General features: G+C 46.0%; 1 protein-coding gene across 4 annotated transcripts in view; it reads right to left on the reverse strand.

The window, feature by feature from the left end:
• Window positions 1-21,396, reverse strand: part of Entrep2 (endosomal transmembrane epsin interactor 2) — a 430,735-nt gene that overhangs the window by 11,912 nt on the left and 397,427 nt on the right. For all 4 annotated transcript variants that reach the window (XM_087188281.1, XM_087188280.1, XM_004852663.3 and 1 more), the window contains 2 exons: window positions 6,681-6,841; window positions 5,960-6,095 (listed from right to left, as the gene is read on the reverse strand). In XM_087188281.1, the coding sequence (XP_087044407.1) occupies window positions 5,960-6,095; window positions 6,681-6,841 (297 nt within the window). The remainder of the gene's footprint in view (window positions 1-5,959; window positions 6,096-6,680; window positions 6,842-21,396) is intronic.

Raw genomic sequence — 21,396 nt, forward strand, 5'->3', positions numbered from 1 at the left:
TGGATATGAAAGGGGCAACTGATAAACAGGCACAGCCTGAGTGAGCTCCCAGTCCCTCGCAGGCATACTCGTGCCACTGCTCTTTGGTCTCTTTCACGGGGAAGGGGGTGCTTGCTCGAGCTTGGGGTCAGGGCCCAGGTCCATACAGTGGGGGGTGTTGGTCTGAGTGCAGGCCCAGAAACTCAACAGTCATGGCAGCTCAAGTGCCACCCTGAATTGTGGAAGGAGAAGCTATGAGCCCACTTCCAGTTCAACAGGCATCCAGCGCCTGCAGCTTTCCTCTTGGAGTGATTCCTGTTCTACCCAGGGAGGCCTCCGGAACACGACGGGCAAAGGCTGGGCCCTGCTCCTGCACTGTCCTCACCTTGCCTGTCTTGTGCCCACGGTTCCCACCTGTCCCATCCCTGTGTCAGGGCACCCTGGGCCCTGTGCTTGAATGTGCAGAGTACCATTCACACATCACACGAGCGCGGCCACGCGCCCCTGTGCTAGCTCAGAAAACAATTTCTGATTCCTTGAGTTATTTCAGAATGGCTTTGGGGACACGCTTGCAAATAATGAGTTCCGGAGGAGGCTGGAGGAGGTGAGGCTGGCCCCTGCGGCTTGGTCCGATTCCAGCTCAGGTAATTACATTTCCGCCTCCCTGGGCTCCCGCCACTTCAATCAGATAGCTGATGTTCTTCATCTCGCCTCCGCCGACCAGGCTGGCACTCAGGCAGGTGGCTCCAGCTGCAGCCGCTGAGCCAACACAAAGGGTGTGCGCTGCTCCCGTGCCAGGGGTGGGGGTTCCCACTCATGCTCTTTAGAAAAACACAGTGTTTGCTATCTTCCTTCCTTAGCCTCTCATCCTGCCAGGGAGGGAATCGGGAGGGGAAGAATTCACACCACCATCGGCATTCACCTTTTGTTTTTCTTTTTGCTGTAATCACTATGTGCCAATAACCAATTTTGGAAATCCCTGCCAAGAATCTTCCACTAAATCGCAACGCCCTGAAGGTCTGTTGCATTTCATAGCTCTCTTCCAATAGCTCATCTTTTTCTTGATTGGGGGGTGGGGGGATGAGTGGTAATTTACAAACCTGCTGCTTGGGGGTAAAGCTTCTGTAATAAAGGAATATAAATAAGACAAGAGAAATAAAATACACAGTAGGACAAGGTCAGGAGGAAATTGGATTTGTCTCGTGTTTTGTGGAGGCATCACTCACTTCCCTCTGGTACCCTGGATTCAAGAGCCAGAACATTTGGTTTTGAGAGCAGACAGCTCCTGGGAGCGCATCTACCACATCTCACTAGCAGAGCGCCAAGGCTTTCATTCAAACTGAGCCTCTCTCGATGTCAGAAGCCACCTTGCCACGTTAAAAGTGGCAGGGCAGACAGCTGCTCTGTTCATGCAGCACTGCCGTGAGCCACAAAGGCCGCAGAGGAGGGTGGAGAGGAAATACATGTGTGGCATGGAATTTAAGCTGAAATTCGAGTTCAGCGACAAAGGCTCAGAAACAGCACCTTGCAGAGCGGGGGAGTCAGGGGGATTTTGAAAAGAGGCTACACCAGCAACTTAACCTGGGACTTCCTAATCTCAGAGAGGCTATTTTGACCACTCATTGTAACTGAAAGATCAATGGTAATTAGGCAAATCAGCCAGATCTCTTCTTATCTTCTATTAGAAAGCTTCCTGGCTAACCCTGGATGGAAATTCTGCCCCATTTCTGTAATAAGTTTCTCACTCCTGGTGAGGTTACCTATCTAGTACCAGAATTAGGAAGAGCTGTCATTTAGGAGCAATTATCAGCCATCACAGAAAATGTGAGTTACATGCTCAAGGCCATCTTTGAAGACACTTCCGTCACTTACTTAAATGTGTGCAGGTCATTTCCTTTGAACGTGTGAATAATAACTTTCAGGGCCTAGGGTTGGTGGCACTGTACCATGCCCATTTCCTTTCTCATGACTTCTAGCGTTGTGTTCAGATTTCCCCGTGCTCACCATAGTGCCACCAAATGGAATTCGTCGAGCACCACTGGGTCACTCAACCCCGATGCCAAACTCCTCAAAGATTTGGCATCCAAAGTCATAAGATGTGTGCTCAGGTGACTCTGGTGACTCCCTTCCTGCACCTGGAGCTCCTCTGCCAGGCACTGATGCCCCCTCAGTGCTGCTGATCATGCTGTGCCCTGGCACCTTGGTGACCCCCTTGTTCACAAGCACCCCAGCTCTACCCAGATTGCTGGGCTCAGTTCTTCCCCTGAAGCCCCAGAGAAATTTATTTGTCCCTGTCCCGTCACCACCTAGACTGCTGGAGAGAGAGGATTCTGCCCAGTTCATGGCTCTATAACCCCTGGACCACTGCACTGTCAGAAGTGGTCCCTTGTCGCCTCAACAGGAATAGCAAGTTGGTAGATTCTCTTCCCGCAGAAAGGAATCTACTCCTTGGGATCTTGCTGAGTCCAGAGCCATGGGAAAGACAATGACATTGCCACCTAAGCCGGAAGGGAACATGTGTGACCCACCCAGAGGGAAAGAGAATATCTTTACTCAAGGACTGCTTTCCTTCCCAGATTAAAATTCCCTCCCCAGGGGGAGTCGAGGCGTGTGCCTGTAGACCCAGCTCCTTGGGATGCCGAGCCAAGGGGATTGCCTGAGCCCAGGGAATTCAGGGCCAACCTGGTCCACATAGAGAGACACTGTCTCGAAAATAAAAATTTTCCCAGTAATGCCCATCTCCTGGCCCTCCACAGAGCCCACAGTGCTGTTTCGCTCCAGTCCCTCACTCTCCCTTCCTCTCTTTATCTAAATGAGTGGTGATAGGTAATTTATGTGGCATTTGTCCTAACAAGGGGAAGCAATTAACCTCCGTCTCACTCAGGGAGATGGCTCCTGCTGGGAAGGGGGGCAGCTCCTCACTGTCTAGTCAGGGGGAACCGGCCACTGCAGAGGAGGGGGCAGCTGGCATCCCTCTGTGGATGGTAATGGGTTTCATTGACTTCCAGACTCCTGGAGATGTTTGTGGAATTAAAAAGTGCCCCCAACCCTGGGTCAAAGAGAATTGGTCTGCGGGCTACAGCAGCCCCTTAATCACCAGATGCTGTCCTGCTCCCCAGGGGAGAGGCCACTCAGACAGACACGCTGGCCTGGGCTGCTCCGGAGTGGATGGTGTTTGTGCGCACACTCCTGAGCTGGAGGGTTTGGAGCTAACACAAGCGCTGCCGAGAGAGACAAGGCTTCGACTGTAAAGCTCTTCGCACCAAAGGTCCATGAAAGAAATCTCAGCATAGCGCATTGCATTCCCGCAGTTAGAGAACAGTGTCCTGATGGTCTTAAAAGTATTTTTGTCCTCCAGTAAATTCTATTCTTCAGAGGAAGAGTAAAATTGTGATACAACAGGAATGGGTGTCCTCCCCACACACAGTCTAGGGGTGCACTGAATGTCACCCTCAAATCCAGAAACTGCTTCCAGTATTCCATGGCCTTGAAAAGCTGGAAGTGGGGACCCTGGATAGAGGTTCTCACTGGAAACAAAGGGTCTGGGGGGCGGCACCCCGCCTATCCTTCTCTCTCCATGGAGGAGCACGGTGAGTCATGGGTCCTTCCACCCAGTCGTCTCTTCTGGAAACAGAAGCGACCCCTCACTAAAGGCAGGATGGGGAAGGGAAGCACGATGAAGTCAGTCCCCAGCATGGGCTGGAATTCTGCAGTGGCACAAGCAGGCTCTCAGCAGAGTAGGGAGGTGGCAGTGGCACCATCCTCTCTCCAAGGCAGGCAAGGAGGAGGATCACACACCCTGTGGCTTTCTGGGTTCCCAAGTCCACCTGCCCTGGCTCTGTCACCTGGTCCTCTGGGTCCTCCCAGGACCCCAAGGGCTATACCTACATACTCCTCTACAGGTACGGGAGGGGTGCCCCAAACAAGTGCTCCGCAGAGCACTGAAGGTGTATCACAGCCCACAGTCTTTGCAGAATATGAATTTGAATTAGTTTTTATTATAAAAGAAAGATAAGCCACATCAGGAAAGCAAAGGTCAGTTCAGCTTTTTAAAGAAATCCAAGAGAATCTCTCTTACTGAAATTTAGAAACAAGCTCACAGGGTCACCCTTTGCCTCCTCAGTACAGGATCTCCCAGACAGCCGGTTCTACTGTGCACACAGAAAAGGTCAAAGCCTCCTCCAGGATTTTCAGAGCTGGAACTGCTTGGGCATTGTCAGCTTGGATCAGGGTGGGGTCGTGCTCCTGAGGTTGGCCTGGTGCTGAGCTGGCCTGCACAAGCCCCCCTGAAGGACACCCCCATGACAAGCATTTCCTCTGGAGACATGCTGAGCCTGACGGGGTCCAATGCACTGCCCGCACTTCTGCTGGGCACAGAGTGGACACAGCTTGCTTTCTCCCGCTGTCCCGCACCACCTGGCCTGCAGATGGGATCTGTCCTCACAGACGTGCCTGTCCTTGAGGTGTGTGAGGCTGAGGTGGCACGGCCAACAGGAAGCCAGAGGTTCCTCAGGGCTGGAGCCCTGGTCAGGGGCTGGGATAAAGCACTGCCTCCCGTCCTATGGGCACATGGGCCCTCGGGATGTCCAAGGGGCAGAGATGAGAGCTCCAGGTGACGTCAGAAAGGCAGTGGTCCAGGAGTCTGCAGGTATGCTGGGCTGCTGGCCTGACCTGACACCGGCAAGGAGAAGAGGGGCACCAGTCCAGCGCTCCATGGCTGCAGAGAAGCCCACGGGGCAGTGAGGTCGGGATGTGCTCCGTACTGCCTCTTGGATGCGCCTGCTCATGCTTTTCCCACCCGCTCTGCTTGTGCTTGGGGGCAGCTTTCAGCAATGCCCCCACCCATATCTCTCCCTGTGGCCTCCTACAGGCTGCTGACCTATATTCAGGGGGCTATGGGATCTCTGCAGGCATCCTCAGCTCTCTGCCCTGGCCAGGGGTGGTCCAGCTCAGTAAGGACAACAATAGTGATGACTACAAAGACGGAAGCGCTTCCCCGCCCACCCAAAGGATTAGTGTTGCTCTGGATTCAGTACTTACTGTGTTCCAAGTCCCAGGTGGAGTCCATTACAGAAAACATCTCACTTCATCCTATGACTCTGGCACTGTTATGATCCCCATTTTTCAGATGGAGAAACTGAGGTTTCTCGAACATACTCCGAGTACTTGGTATTCATCGGGCACTGTGAGGCAGTGGAATCTCCTGGCATGCCCACCTCAGAGGAGGTCCTAAATACCTGGTGGTGGAGGTATTTCCCCAGCCTGTGGCCTCCTGGCCATGGACCAGAGGTCTGGAACTGTTTGGGTACCGCTGTAGTGGACTATGACAGACAGTGGCATGTGGCCTGAGTGCTGGGTCCACAGGGGTGAGGGTCCTGCCCAGTGTTTAGACACAATGGCCCACACTGAGCTCAGACACATCTGAGTTGTGATGTGTGGCCACAGTAACGGAGCTGGGTAGCTAAGGCGAAAGCTCCGGTGGTAGGGTCCCCAGCCCTGGGTTGGAATCCGAAGGTACTGCTCTCTGAGACTGTCGCTTCTTCCACAGCTCGGCTAAAAGATCAATCAACAACACCCCCAAACTCTCATGCAGTCAGAGGCGGAGCTTGGGAGGTGGGAGGTGACTGGGTCAAGGGGCTGCCACAGCTGACCGGAGAGGCAGGTCACTGGGGGTGTGACCCCGAAGGATATATCTCCCTCCTCTCTCTGCTTCCTGGGCACCACAACCTGAGCAGCCTTCCTCCACTACACCCCTCTGCCGCGTACTGTTTCTGCCTTGGAGCCAGCTGAGTATGAGCCAAAGTAAACCTCTCTTCCCCTAAGGTGTGGGTGTCTGGCATTATGTCCCAGTGATGAGAAAGTGACTAAGACAACTGGGATCCCATGGGTCTGCCGGAAGGCTTACACCCACACAGGTGTGCACAGAAGGTCTCCAGACAAGGCGGTCACAGGCACTGGGCTGTCTGGGCCCCGACCTCACCTGGCTGGTGGGGGTCTGGCCCACCACGGCCTCATATGGTGGAGGAAGCTCAGCAGGATACAGCATGCCGGGGCTGTTGATGGCAACATCATACAAAGTGCTGAACGGCGAGGAAGCAAAGTCCAGGTGGAGGCCCCTGCAAAGGCAGAACCGTCTGTCACACTGTCACTGCCTGAAGAAGGAGCCTGAATACTGACATTTCTCTCAAAGCAATCAGAACATCAATTGTCAGGCTTTCCCCGCATCCAAAACCTATCGTGTTTGAGAAATAAAAGCCTGACTTGCTGGGCAACTTTAGCTTTTGGTTTTCTTCTGGAAAGATGTCCACATTTTCAAAGAAATCTATGGGGCTGTCCATTACAATTGAAATCATCATATAGCTGATGGGATCCTCAACTAGATTTGACATGTCGTATAAATGACTGGCATTCAGTAGCTGCTCTGCACGTCACGGGAACATGATCGGGCCGCTGTCGTCTGCCTGTGCTTCCTTTCTGGTGACACTGCAATGGTACTTGAAGAAGTGCTCCATTTTGAAGCCACCTGTCCTTTCTCCCTCACTGCATACTCACCCATCGAGTATGCTTTCCCGTGCTCGCTCGTGGTTCTGTGGAACCTGCCCCTGAAAGCGAGTGGGTCATTTCCACTTCCCCCCCCAACCGCGCTGCTTCTCCTGGCGCCTGGGACCCGGAACATGGCGGGGCATCGCGGGCGGACCAACCTGGGGGCCTCGGCTGAGGGCGTACAGGTGTACTCCGGAGGGTAATAGGGTGGCGGGGGAAGTGGAGGGATGAACTCATCGAAATCCAGGGTCTGGTGGAGAACGGTGCCGTGGGGAGTCACACAGGCAGGGTTGGTGGAATGCGCTCTTTGGGGGAAGAACTGGAAAACACATAGAACCGGAGTTACTAGGGACATCTTGTGTGGCTCGTGTCTAATTAAGCTAATTCCACACCAGCTTTAATGATCAGTGTGGAACGCCTGTAATTTAATCTGTCAAGCCGGGACTGCTAAACACACATTTTGAAAGGATGGCTCCGCCAGGAACGCCTTGCCTCAGAAGCCTCATTACGCTTCGTTTCCCATGCTGTTCTGCACAGGACTTGTATTTCTATTTTATTTTGAGAAAAAAATAGCATCTAGGAAGTCTTTAATACTACCTCTCCTGCTAAACCCGGTTACAGCAATTACACTCCTCAAAGACGACAGGCAACAGGATGCCTGCCATCCACAGTCCAAGATAGCACTTCCCGAGGTATGCTCATAAGGAAACACTGGGCCCCCAAGACACACGCCCCCCCAAGTTCCGAGCCTAAAGACAAACCTGGGAAACACCCATGTATGCCCTCTTCTTGGTCCCCTGCAATGTGCGTGATGTGTCACAGGTCCTGAGAAGGCCTGTGTTGAAGGATTCGTTTACTTCTTTGACCCTACATTTCTCAATATGTCACCCTGGGTCCCACTGGATATGGACTATTACTATATTATACAGTTCTGGGGAATCCATATACATTGCAAAAGTTTCGGAATATTCTATGGGGCAACCTGGATGCTGAGATGCTGCTTAAACAAACTGAGGGAAACACATTTTAACAGAGTGGGTGTCTCCTGGCTCACTCTCAGTAACTGCTTCTCCCTGCACCCTCAGCTCTCTTCTGCCCAAGGCCACCTGTCGCGTGGTGACACCGGGAACCTTGCTCCACTGATGTAAGGCGGAGTGTGCAGGTGCAAGGAGACCTGCACTGTGTAGGCTCCAGGCTCTGGGACCTCTCACTGCAGGCAGGCGAAGCAGGGAGAGGGGCCAGGGCGGTGGGGGACAAGAACTCTGCGGGGTCACCTGAACGCCGTCAAGCATCACACTCCGTTAGTCTCCAAGCAGTGTGGGAACCCGGGGTCACAAAGCACTGTGAAGAAGATAACACCTGAATGGGTCTTGGAAGACTGGTAACTTTCAAGGGCTGGGCTTGTAGGTCAGCATGCAGGCTCAAGAACAGGTGAGTCTGCGAACAATATGTTTCAGGAAAGCAAACAGGTAAGGCTCTAGTCCAAAAGCCAACTCTTAATTCTGGAGATCCTAGGGAGCCAGGGAGGGTGCTGGAGCTGAGGTGCAGCGTGATGGAAGCTATGACAGGAAATGCCCTCTGGGAGCAGTGGTAGAGTGGGCTGGCGCTGGCAGAGGCCAGGATGTTAGAATTTTCTGCACTCGTGTGGGTGAATATGGTCAAATGCTGTGACATTAATGTGCTCCAGGCTGAAGGAAAAAGAACGGTGGCCGTGTATGAACATGTAGCATTTTCAATCTGATTCTCACATAGCCCTCGTGGGTCTTCCTAACACACAGAGCAGATTCCCTGCCTGGCCAGCTTGGTCCGCCGCTCAGCTATGTTTGTTCAGTGTCTGAAACAGAAGTGAATCGGTGGTTGTGTGCAGGCTGAATGTGCGCCTCTTGTCCTCTGCCCGGGGAAGCTGTGAATCCGTATGCTACAGCACAAGACCAAGCGCCTAAGGGGAGGGCAAATGTCCTTAGTTCTAATAAACAAATCTCCTGAATTAGTCTCTGTCAGCAATTAGAAAAGTCAATAACATACTCAAGCAAAACTAATAAAATGCAAGAGCCAAAACACTTTCCTATTAAAGGTGCAATTCTACCAGGCACGGGAACAAGAAGCATTTTTGAAAAGGAGAGGCAGGGCGCCCCAGCAGATCCCATTAGCTGGATTAAAGAGCAGATGCTGCCAGGCACAAAGGTTAAAGGACAGGCTGTGCGGCTTCTTCAGACTCCACGTTATCTCCCTTCCCATCTCCACCGAGCCGTCCAGACTCAGCTCCTTTCAAAAGACGTCTTTTCCCTTGGCTCTGCAACCTCCCTAGCAAATGGCCCTGCAAGTCACGCTTGACCTCTCCCTCTCTTCCGGCCACCAGGGTCGGTTTAATGAGGGCAGGGCCTGCCGCACGGCCCAGGGTCACCACTCTGACCTCGCTCTGAGATGCAGGGCTGGAAGCCTGGAGATCACATGGTCCCCGCTCCCTTCGAGACTCTGCCAGTAGGGGGCGCTGGAGGGAGAGCGCTAAGGGAGTAGCTGAGCTCCTGTCCCTTCCCCCTTCCCTTCTCTTCCTCCAGCTCCAGGCGCTGGTTGCAGAGCTTCCTATGGTTCTTGGCCTGTGCAACCTCAGAACCCTTTTGTTCCCTCGGCCCTCCACGCCCAGGTCACCAGCTCCCTGCATTAACTGTGGAAACGCCAGGGGCAGCTTCCTTCCTGTCGGCCTTCTGGGTTTCACACCTGTGCATTCTCACTTGGTGCCCCACAGGTGCTGGGGGCCCTTGCATGCGGGGATGGGCCCCCAGCTCCCTGCGCAGTTCCCCTGCTTAGCTAGGTCTGCTCACCACAGCAACAGCCGATGCGCCTCTCAGCCTTGACTGCCTGCCTCTGGAATCCAGTCTCCTTCTTGCCCGCAGAGCTATTTTTAACCCAATCCGATGAGGTCACTGCCACTGAGAACTCTCTTACAAGAGGGACCACTGCTCACTGAATCCCACAGTGTCCAGCTTCCTAACCAACCAGTGTCGAAAAGCCCTATATACTCTGAACAAACCCACTCGCTCCCTGCCCTAAGCGGCAAACAGGATTTTTTCCTCCTCTGGGCTCCCCGGCTCCTGGCCACCTGGTACGGTGCCTGTCATCCTTCAGGACCAAGCAGAAATGCCTGAGACCCTGAGAACCCTTCTCCTCTGCACACCGCCCAGGCTGTGGGCTCCCAGGCCTCAGATCGACCTGGTCATTGCCAGCTGTAAAGCACCATTCTGCCCGTGGATGAGAGGGGCAGAAAATGGGCTCTGCATTGTCTCTTCTGCCCCAGTGGTTCTGCCTGGCCTAGGCCGTCCTCCCTGTGTGGTCAGAAGACACACCTGTGCCTGGTTCACTGACCCAGGGTGAGCATGGCTCGTTCCCAGGGCTGTCACTCACATGCAGGAGTGCAGTGGAGGCCCTGCCTCCGGGCTGCTCTGGGGAGAGGTGACTCTGGCATCCACATATATATGCTGTCTTCAAAGTGCACGAGAAGTGGGGCTTCCTAAACACAGAGCCCCTAAAATTTGGTTCCATCCACACAGCCCAGCCGCTGGGGTCTGAGAGAGAGTGTGAAGAGGTCAAGGGCCAGCAAAGGGAAGGCAGAGGTGGCCTCGTCGGCAGATCCTGCCTCACCTGAGGGCCCTCGTGACCGTGAGCACATTCCTGACCCCATGAGTCTCGGGCCCCTTCCCTGGCATCCCCCTGCCGCCTGGGGCCTACAAAGGTCATTCTTGGCTCTTCTGCTCCCTGCCTCCATGTCTGCCTGGGGGTGGAGGCTGAGGCAGGGTAGGCCAGCAGGGATCTGCAGACAGGCCTGGGGAGATTTCAGGAACCCTCCAGGCCCCCAGGCCAGGTTGCCACTTCCTTTTCGTTACCCCCACCCTGCTTCATGAGGGACACAGCCCCTCTACCAGCTTTCCTGCCACACCATGGCTCCTAAGAGAGCATGTGCACCTCGATGATTTTCCAGAAAGACGAAGAAATACAGGGTCAAAGCCCTCTTCCTCTACCCTTCCTTGGACTTGGTAGAACAGCAGGATTGTTGCTATAGTAGAAGTTTTCTTTTTATAAATAAACATATTTTACTAGTGCATGTTAATATCACGTGATGCTGGGCTTATTTTTGGAAGTGGTGCATGGATTTAACATAACTTAATCGATGTCAACCCCCTTCTCCCTTTCCCTTTCCTCCCCCTCCTGCTTGTCCCTTCCATTTCTTAACTGACTCCCTCATCTCCAACCCACTAGAAGAGTAGGCACTCTTCCTCTGGACTCCCAGGTTTATATCTGTGGCTTTCTGGGCCTGCCACTGATTACCACGTCCCCCAGGGGAGCTGCACACCAGTCAGGCTAAACAATACCTTAGCCACTATTTCAATTGCATAGTGACATGTGGCTGTAGACAGGAAGAGCTGCTTGTTCTATGAAAACCAACTTGAATGCTTTGGAAAGGCTCAATAAAGAGGAGCAGCTAGGCACAAACTGCTGCCAAATTAGGTGCAGGCAAAGCAGTTCTAAGATAGTGAGGGGAATCATAAAAATCATAAAAGTCTAGGAGTACTTTACACTCAGTTGCTTCCCATGGTTCTCTCTTCTATAAAGGAACTGAAACTGGGAGTCACAAAGGGTGCAGTTTCTATGAAGTGGATGCAAAAAATACACCAAACAGATCCATAACCAAAGGGAAGATCGTAGCTCCAGATCACAAGTCTGGTGAACAGGTGCTCATAGCATATTTAAAATCAAAATAAGATATTTATGGAAAGCATGCATCATTTTGCTGGTCATCTGCTTTAAGTAGCTGTTTAGATTAGTAAGCTGTCCATTAGTCATGGCCTGGAAGATCAGTAGCACTTGCTGCCTAGAAATGGTTCTGTTGAGCCCAGGTTTCAAAGACAGTCACTGTGGGTCCACAGAGACCATCTTCTGCAGGTGCTGTCCAGGTGAGCAGCACCCAGTGCAAAGATCCTGTGCTCCCAGAGGACAGGCTTATGTCCCTGAGTGGCCTGCATTCCACACAGCTTTCATGCCCACAGAGGCCTTACCTGTGGAAGGCACATGCCATGGCCACCTTCTAAGGAAGCTCTATTTTGTGAGGCATATGCAGAGGTGAGAATATAAATGACAGTAACAAGAGATGAACTTAACCAGCAAGGCTCTGACAGAGATGTATTTAATAGCAGATGATGCTCCTGAGGCTAAACTGTCTGACGACAAAGGAATCAGGGAGGAAAAAAAGAATGTAATGGAAAAATAAGTTTACACTGTAAAACAAAACTAAAACAATATTATAGACACTTAGGAGGTAAAAAGCAGTCTCCACTAAACTATGCCAGTAAAAGGAATTGTAGCATCAGATGGTTTCTTACCATTATTTCCATGCATACTGGAGTAACTCAGCTTTATCACTTCTGACCACAGGCATAATGCTTTGCGTCTCATGTATACATGCGCCCATTGTGTTAAGTGCCGATGACGGTTCACTGTCCTAAAATGCTGACCCCCAGAAATAAAGAAGGAGTTGTGGGCTCTTTGGGGAGCTTCATTCCATGACCCTAAATTCCTGCCAGCACCGAATGTGTAACAAAACACATGGGATGTCTGCCCAGAAATGCCATTTCTAATCAGATGAATGAATGAACAATCAATGAGTGAGCAAACCAGAGAATAACAGTGAAGTGAAAATATCAGTCAATGACACATATCTGGGTTGTCCTGAAAACAAAGGTTACAGATAGGATGTGTCGAGGTGTACAAGCTGTTAGCAGATGAAGCACAGCAGAAATCATGACTGAGCTGCTCAGCAAAGTGTCCAAGTAGGGGAGTGGGAGCTGGGGCCACAGATCAGCGGTGTACCTTAGGTTCTTTCTGAGAACAGAAATGAGCACTGGCTCATCAGAAAGGGGGCGGGAGAGGCCTTCCACACATTGCTCACGTGTCTTCCCCCAGGAACGTGCTTGTCAGGAGTTGGTACTTCTCGCTGTGAAGGTCTCAGATAAAAATAACATTCGCACGATGAGTTAATAAACAAGAGTCACAATGGAGTCCGCAAGAGAAAAATTCAGTCAGCATGAAAATGTCAAAACAAGGTAAGATAAAGAACAAAGACTAATGGTAAGCAGTGGATGTAAGATAAAGTTAAATTTAAAGTGGGAATAAATGGAAATGGGATGGGAAGCTGCGATTTCAAGATGAAAGATACTTGAGGCTGGGTGCTGGTGGTTTGTGCCAGTAATCCCAGCAGTCTGGGAGGTGGAGGGTCAAAGAGGATGGCACATTCAAATCCGGCCAGGGCAACTGAGTGGCTTAGCAAGACCCTGTCTCAAAATCAAAAGGAGAAATAAAATTGACATTGAGATAGGAAGGAGCCTGTCTCAAAATAAGAAAATAAATAAATAGAAGTAAAAAAGATAAGTGAGACAGAATGGACACACCAAAGGGAAGAACTTAAAAAGGAGAACTGAATATTTGAGTCACTTCATAGAAACCAGGAATTGGCCATGGTGTGGGTGAAGGAAGCCAATGAAGATGCCCTGAACAAGAAAAACTCATGCCTGGGAAGTACAGAAGCACCACCACTTACGGATGCCAATGAACACTTTCCTTCTGAGGATTGCTAGTTTTATTGGTAAATGAACGAAAGAAATTACTGCAGCCCCCTTTCCCCCACTAGCACAGTCCCGACACATTTTAACTCACATCCAGTTGTACACTGAAAAATTTCTAGAAAGACACAAACTACCAAAACAAACTAAAAAGGAAACAGAAAGTGAGACAAATAGAGACTGGGAAAAGTCTAGGCCTAGATGGCTGCACTGATGAGTTCTACTAAACACTTAGAGAAGAAGTAATATCAGTACTTCAAAAATTTTTCAAAAAATAGAAACAGAGGGAACACTTCAAAACTTATCTATAAAGCCAATATTACTCTAATATGAAAAACCAATGACATAAAAATAATTTTATATCACACCAGGTAGGATTTACCTCATGAATATAAGTTGTTTTAACATAATAAAATCAATCTATGAAAGACATTGTATCAATAGAAGGAAGGCAGTTAAAACCACATGATCATCTCAATGGATGCAGAAAAAGCATCGACAAAATCTAACACCCTTTATATTAACTCAACAAGTGAGGAACAGAATTTGCTGGACCTAACAAACAGTGTCTTTGAAAAATCACACTAACATATTAATGGTAAAAGCCAGTGTGCTTTTCCACTAACATTAGATGCAGGCAAATGTGATCAATCTTACCACTTCTATTCAACATTGTGTTAGTGATTTCAGACACAGCTATTAGTAGATAAAATGAAATAAAAGGTATCCAGAGTGAAAGAGAAGAAGCAAACCTACTTCTATTTGTTGATGATATGATCTTGTATATAAAAAAAACCATAATAATAAACTTAATGAACAAGTTCAGCATGGTTTCAGGATATAAGATCATTATAAAAATTATTTTTATTTCTATGTACTACCAATGAGCAACTTCAAATAAAATTAAGAAAACAATTCCATTTATGAAAGCATCAAAGTATTATGATACTTAGAAATAAATTTAAGAAAAGAAGCTGTACACCAAAAACTACAAAGTACAACTGAAAGAAACGAAAGACTATCTAAATGAAAAGACATCCTATATTCATGGACTGGAAGACTTACTATTGTTAAGATGACAATGCTCCTTACCACAGATTTAAATAAATCCACAGATTTAATACAATCTCAATCAAAATCCCAGCTACACTTTTTTGTTTTGCAGAAACTGACACTGATCCCAAAATTCATATGGAAAGCGAGACACAGGATCTCCAAAATAGTCTGGCAAAAGAATAAAGTTGGAGGACTCACACGTCCCAATTTAAAAATTATCACACTACAATAATCAAGGCTGAGTGGTACTGCCACAAGGGCAGATAGAGATCAGTGAGGTAGAACTGAGAGTCCAAAAATAAATGTATACACCTATGGTTAATTGATTTTCACTAAGTTACCAAGACAGTTTGTTGAGGAATGATTTCTTTTCAACAAATGGTATTGGCAGCAGAACAAACCTGGACCCCTACTTCAAAATACGTACAACAATCTACTCAAAATGGTCTGAAGAGCTAAATGTAAGAGCTCACACTATAGAACTTCCAGAAGATAACATAAGAGAAAATCTTCATCACCTTCAATTAGGCAATGGTTTCTCAGATAAGACACTCAAAATACAACCAACTAAAGAAAAAAGTTAGACAAATTGGACTTCACCCAACTTAAAATTTCTGTGCTTCATAAAAAGAAAAGATAACATACAAGAGGAAAAATTTTTTGCAAATTATATATCTAGTGTGATATTTGCATCAATAATATATGAAGAATTTTTACATCTCAGTAACAAAAAGACAACCCAATTATTTAAATGGCCAAAAGATCTGAAAACCATTTCTGCCAAATGTACAGTCATTGAACACCGGGGAACTGCAAATCAAGTTCACAATAAAGTACAACTCCACAAACACTAGGATGGTTATAATTGGAAGATAGATAATAAGTGTTGGCAGCAATGTGGAGAAACTGGAACCTTCACAGTCTGCTGGTGGGAATGTAAAATGGTGCAGCTGCTTTGGAAAGTCTGGTAGTTCCTCAAAATAGAGTCATGATTATGATCCTACTCCTGGATATACATCTAAGAGAAAAATAACACAAATGTCCACACCAAAACTTGTATAAGAGGAGGGCCGGGGATTTAGCTCAGTGGTTCTACCGCCTGTCCCACAAGCGCAAGGACCTGAGCTTGATCCCTGGTACCTAAAAACAAACAAACAAACAAACAAACAAAAACTTGTATAAGGAAGGATGTCCATACAGCACTTTATCTATAATAACCAAGAAAGGGAAACAGTCCATACGACTATGAACTGAGGAATGCGTAAACATGTGGTGTATTGATACAATGGTGGAAAAGATGGAGGGAAGAGTAGAGAGAAGGAGGAAGAGAGCAAGGAAAGTGGAAGGTAACACATTTATATAAGTTTATCTAAGAATTTAAGAAATGAAGCAACAGAAGGATTTCCAGCAAAGTTTTAGCATTGGTGTCTTCCATGTAACTAGAGAGAGATTATTAGCTTTATAAACATGTTACTACTATATAAGCTGAATTGTTTCAATTATCCAATATTATTTTTTAAAGACTCTAATGAAGTAAAATAAGAGAGAGAAATTCTGAGTCACCCTAAGAAGGCAGTTTTTTAAAAATTAATTTTATTGGTACATTTAAGGTAAACAATATAATGACATTCATCACTGGAAATTTGCACCTTTATACAATCCATCTTGGTTCTTATATTTTCCCCTTTCCCCTGCCCTCCCTTCAACCCCTCCATCCCTCCCTATTTACAAAGACTTTGTTTCCATTTTTCAAATTTTCTCATATTAATTCCATTCCCTTCTTTCCTTTCTCCTATTCCTCCCTCTTTCCCTTCCCCTTTGCCCCTTTTCTTCCTGTTTCACATTATCTATTACACATTTTAGTCCTTATTTACACTTTCCATTTCTCATGCTAGAGAAACTATTCTGTATTTACACATGTGTGTCCTATTTATTTCACTTAAGAGTATTGCCTCAATGTGCATCCACTTACCTATAAATGTCTCTAGTTTGTCATTCTTTATGGCTGAGTAATACTCCATTTTATTAAAAAAACCACATTTTCTTTATCCAGTCACCAGTTGCTGGGCTATTGGGTTGTTTCTAAGTTTTAGCTATCATGAATTGTGCTACTATGAACATGGGTGCACATATATCACTGTAGTATGATTTTTTTAATTCTTTGGGGAAGATACGCAGCAGGGGAATAGCTGGGTCAAATGGGACTTCCAGTCCTAGTTCTTTGAGGTATCTCCGTACTAATTTCCATAGTGGTTGCACCAGTCTACACTCCTACCAGCAGTGGAGGAGGGTTCCTCTTTCCCCACAGCCCAGCCAGAATTTGTTATTGGTTGATTTCATGATAGCAGCCATTCTTTCTGGGGTGAGGTGGAATCTCAGCGTTGTTTTCATTTGAATCTCTCGAATGACCAGTGATGTTGAACATTTTTTCATATGTGTATTTGCTATTTCTACTTCTTTGTCTGAGAAATGTCTGTTCATTTCCGATACCCATTTTTGGATTGGGTCTTTAAATCTGGGAAGTCTGATTTTTTAAAGTTCTTTATAGATTTGAGATAGTAGACCTCTGTCAGGGGAAGAGGAGGTGAAAATTTTTTCCCACATTGTGGGTTGTCTCTTCACACTGTTGGTGGTTTCTCTTGCTGAGCAGTTTTTTTTAATAAGAAGAGATCCCACTTGCTGATAGTTTGTTCTAGTTCATGGGCAACTGAGGTTTTGTTCCTAAAATCTTTTCCTACACAGATGTCTTCAAGAGTTCTACCTCACCTCTGTTCCAACTGGTTCAGCGTTTCTATTTTAATATTTAGATCTTTAATCCATTTCAATTTTAGTTGAGTGCATGGTGACAGATACAGGTCTAGTTTTAATCTTTGGCAAGTTAAAACCCAATTTTTCCAGCACCATTTATTAAAGAGGCTATCTTTCCTCCAGCCAGTGAGGGTGTTTGGCTCCTTTGTTGAAAATGAGGTGGCTGAGTGTGTCTGGAGGTGTTTCTGTATCTTCTAATCTGTTCCACTGGTCCTCAGGTCTGTTTCTTTGACAGTACCATGCTGTTTTTATCACAGTAGCTTTGTAGTATCGTTTCAAGTTGGGGGTTGTGATACCCCCTGCCATGTCTCTGTTGCCTAGAATTGCTTTTGCTCTTCTGGGTCTCTTCTTGTTCCAAATGAATTTTTGGATTGTTTTCTCAAGGTCCATGAAATATGCTGCTGGAATTTCAATTGGGATTGCATTGAATCAATATAGCAGTTTTGGAAGTATGGCCATTTTCATTATGTTGATTCTTCCTACCCAGGAGCAGGGGATGTCTTTCCATTTTCTGATATCATCTTGAATCTCTCTTTTCAGAGTGCTGTAGTTTTCAGAGAAGAGGTCTTTGGTTTCTTTTGTTAGGTTGATTCCTAGGTATTTCAGTTTTTTGGATGCTATTATGAAAGAAATTGTTTGCCCTATTTCTCTCTCAGTGAGTCTGTTGTTTGTGTAGAGGAAAGCTATTGATTTTTGTGTGTTGATCTTGTATCCAGCTACTTTACTGAATTTGGTTATTAAGTCTAGAAGGCTTTTGGTGGAGTTCTTGGGGTCTTCTATATAGAGTATCATGTCATCTGCAAATAATGACAATTTGACTTCTTCATATCCTATCTTTATTCCTTTTATTTCTTTGTCTTGTCTAATTGCTGTGGCTAATGGTTGCAAAACTATATTGAACAGGAGTGGTGATAGTGAACATCCTTGTCTTGTTCCTGATTTTAGTGTGAAGGATTTCAGTGTTTGACCATTTAGTATGATATTGGCTGTTGGTTTTTCAGAAATGGCTTTTATCAGATTGAGGTAGAGATCATCTATTCCAATTTTTTGTAGGGTTTTTATCATAAATGCATGTTGGATTTTGTCAAATGCTTTTTCTGCATCTATTGAGATGATCATATGGTTTTTGTCCTTGGCTCTATCAATATAGTGTATTACATTTATTGATTTGCATATGTTGAACCATCCCTGCATCCCTGGGATGAATCCCACTTGGTCAGGGTGTACGATCTTCTTGATGATCTTCTGCACTCTATTTGCCAGTATCTTATTAAGGATTTTTGCATCTATGTTCATTAGTGCGATTGGCCTATAGTTCTCTTTTTTGGTTGGGTCTTTCTATGCTTTCAAAGGGACCAAGGTGATGCTTGCTTCCAGGAATGAATTCAGGAGTATTGCTTCCTTTTCAATTTCATTGAAGAGTTTAAACAGTAGTGGCACTAGTTCCTCTCTAAATGTCTTGTATTATTCAGCAGTGAAGCCATCAGGACCCGGGCTTTTCTTAGTTGTTAAGTTTTTAATTATGTTTTCAATTTCATTGGTTGATATTGGGTTATTTAGAATTTTTAGGTCATCTTCGTTCAACTTTGGTAATTCACACATGTCTAGGAATCTATTTCATCTGTATTTTCCATCTTATTGGCATATAGGTTCTCCAAGTAGGTATTGATGATCCTCTGGATTTCTTCTGGGTCCATTGTAATTTCACTCTTTTCATTCCTAATTCAATGAATTTGAGCCTTTTCTTTCCTATTTATTTATTTATTTATTTTTGGTACAGGGGATTGAACTCCGGACCTTGCGCTTGTGAGGCAGGTGCCAGAACCACTGAGCTAAATCTCTGGCCCTTCTTTCCTTTTTTTGATAAGGTTGGCTAAGGGTTTGTCAGTTTTTTATTCTTTCGAAGAACCAACTCTTGGCTTCATTGATTTTTTTTTTTATGTCCCTCTTTTAGTGTCCACTGCATTGATTTCTTCCCTGATCTTTATAATTTCCTCCCTTGTATGAGCTTTGGGTTTGTCCTGCTCTTCTTTTTCTAGAAGCTTGAGGTGCAGCATCAGGTTGTGTAATTGAGATTGCTCTGTTTTCCTAATGTGAGTATTCACTGCTATGAATTTCCCTTGTAAGATTGCTTTCATTGTGTCCCATAGATTCCAATATGTTGTATTGTCATGGTCATTTAATTGTAGGAACTGTCTGATTTCTTCTTTAATTTCCTCTGTGACCCATTGGTTATTCAGAAGTGTTTTGTGCAGTTTCCATGTGCTTATGAAATTCTTGTGGTTTCTTTTGCTACTGATCTCCAATGTCATTGCACTATGGTCTGATAATATACAGGAGATAACTTGAATTGCTTTCCACTTACTTAAATATGTTCTATGAGCGAGTATGTGGACTATTTTTGAGAACATCCCATGTGCAGCTGAAAAGAATGTGTATTCTGATTCTGTAAACATCTGTTAAGTTCTTTTGATCAAGGGTTTGATTGAGTTCTAGTATTTCTTTGTTTATTTTTTGTCTAGTTGATCTATGTGTTTGTGATAGTGGGATACTGAGGTCCCCCACTACTATTGTATTAGTGTTTATATGATTTTTCATGTCCATTAATATTTGTTTTATATAGTTGTTTGCACTAGCATTTGGTGCATATATATTAATGATTGTAATCTCTTCCTCTTGGATTGTTCCCTTTACAAGGATGTAGTGTCCTTCTTTGTCTCTCTTAATCAGTGTTGGTTTGAAATCCACTTGATCTTCAAACAGGATAACTACTCCTGCTTTTTTGGGGGTTCCTGTCCCATGGAGTATTGTTTTCCACCCTTTAACTTTTAGTCTATGAGTTTCTTTTTGAATGAAGTGTGTTTCTTGTATGCAGCATATTGGTGGATCTTGTTTCTTGACCCGTTCTGCCAGTCTATTTCTTTTGATTGGTGAATTGGAGCCATTAACATTGATTGTTATAACTGATACATATTGACTTATCATTGTCATGACTCTTTCCTTTTTTGGATTCTCCCCCTTTGTGTTTAATTTCTTGTCATGCCTGATGGATTCATTCTGCTGGGCTTCCTGGGGTTGTGATCCTCATTGTCTTTTCCTAGCATATTGTCTAAAATTTTTTGGAGTGCTGGTTTGGTATTCATGAAGTTCCTAAGGTGCTCTTTGTCATGAAAGTATCTTATTTCTCCATCACTTTTGAAAGAAAGATAGTTTTGCAGGGTACATCAATCTGGGTTGGAGGCTATTTTCCTTTAGGGCTTGAACTATGTCACTCCACACTCTTCTTGCCTTGTGGGTTTGTGCTGAGAAGTCTGCTGTGATTCTGATGGGCTTGCCTTTGTATGTGATTTGTTTCTTTTCTCTCACTGCTTGTAGAATTTTGTTCTTCTGTTGAGTTTCTGGAATCTTAAGTATTATATGCCTATATGTAGATTTTTTTTTAAATCACAGCTAGTAGTGCCTATATGCCTCACTTATACGTATGTCAAGTTCTTTCCCCCTGCTTGGGAAGTTTTCTGCCATCACTTCTGTGAACAGTTTTTTTATGTCATCTGCACTCTCTCCTGTTTCTTCATTGACTCCAATCAGTCTGATGTTATTCTTCTTTGCATCATCTAGCAGTTGCTGGATTGATTTCTCATGATCCCTTACTAGTTTTAAGAAATTTTTCTTTTCCTGGTCACTAGTTGCAATCCTATCTTCTATATCTGACATTCTATCCTCACATTGGCTTATTCTGCTGCATAAACTTTCAATGGGGTTTTTAATCTCCTGGAAATCTGTTTGTATCTGTTTTATGGATTCCATTTGTTTCCTATGTTGGGATTCCATCATGTTCCTCAGCTCCTCTGTTTTTTGGGGTTTTTTGTTATCTGTGTCCTCTCTAGACTTATTAATCATGCCTTGCACTATGGGCACAATCTCTGCTGTTATCTGAGAAGTTATTTCTGATTTCATGTTTTCCAGGTCCTCTTTCATTGCCAGTTGGGAGAGTCCAGGTGGTTACGTATCAGATTGCTCCATCTCGTTGCCCTTTGGGGTTGTCTTAGGTGATCTGGAAGTCTGGTTTTGACATTTATTTACGTGTCTTCTCATTTCAAAAGATTCAGCCTGCTGTCTTTTTTGAGGTGACTTTTTTTTCACCCAGTAGTCTTGAGTTCTCAGCAAGCCACCGAGCGGCCTTTATTCTGCTGCTCACCAGTACACCAATTCCTGGGTTCAGACTAGTGGCCTTCTGGATCCCTGAGCTGACATGTTGTCTGGGTGGGCTTCTGGCTGGGGCCTGTATGCACTTGGGATGGTATCTAGGTGTGCCTCTTGCTGAGACCCCTATGTAGCTATTGTCTAGGAGGGCCTTTGGTTGGGGGCTGTGCACCCCAGTCCTGTTGTCTCCACAGGC

This window comes from Heterocephalus glaber, unplaced genomic scaffold (assembly GCF_053883595.1).
Source record: "Heterocephalus glaber isolate CG9 unplaced genomic scaffold, H.glaber_assembly_v1.0 deba00001531, whole genome shotgun sequence".
Taxonomy (NCBI): domain Eukaryota; kingdom Metazoa; phylum Chordata; class Mammalia; order Rodentia; family Bathyergidae; genus Heterocephalus; species Heterocephalus glaber.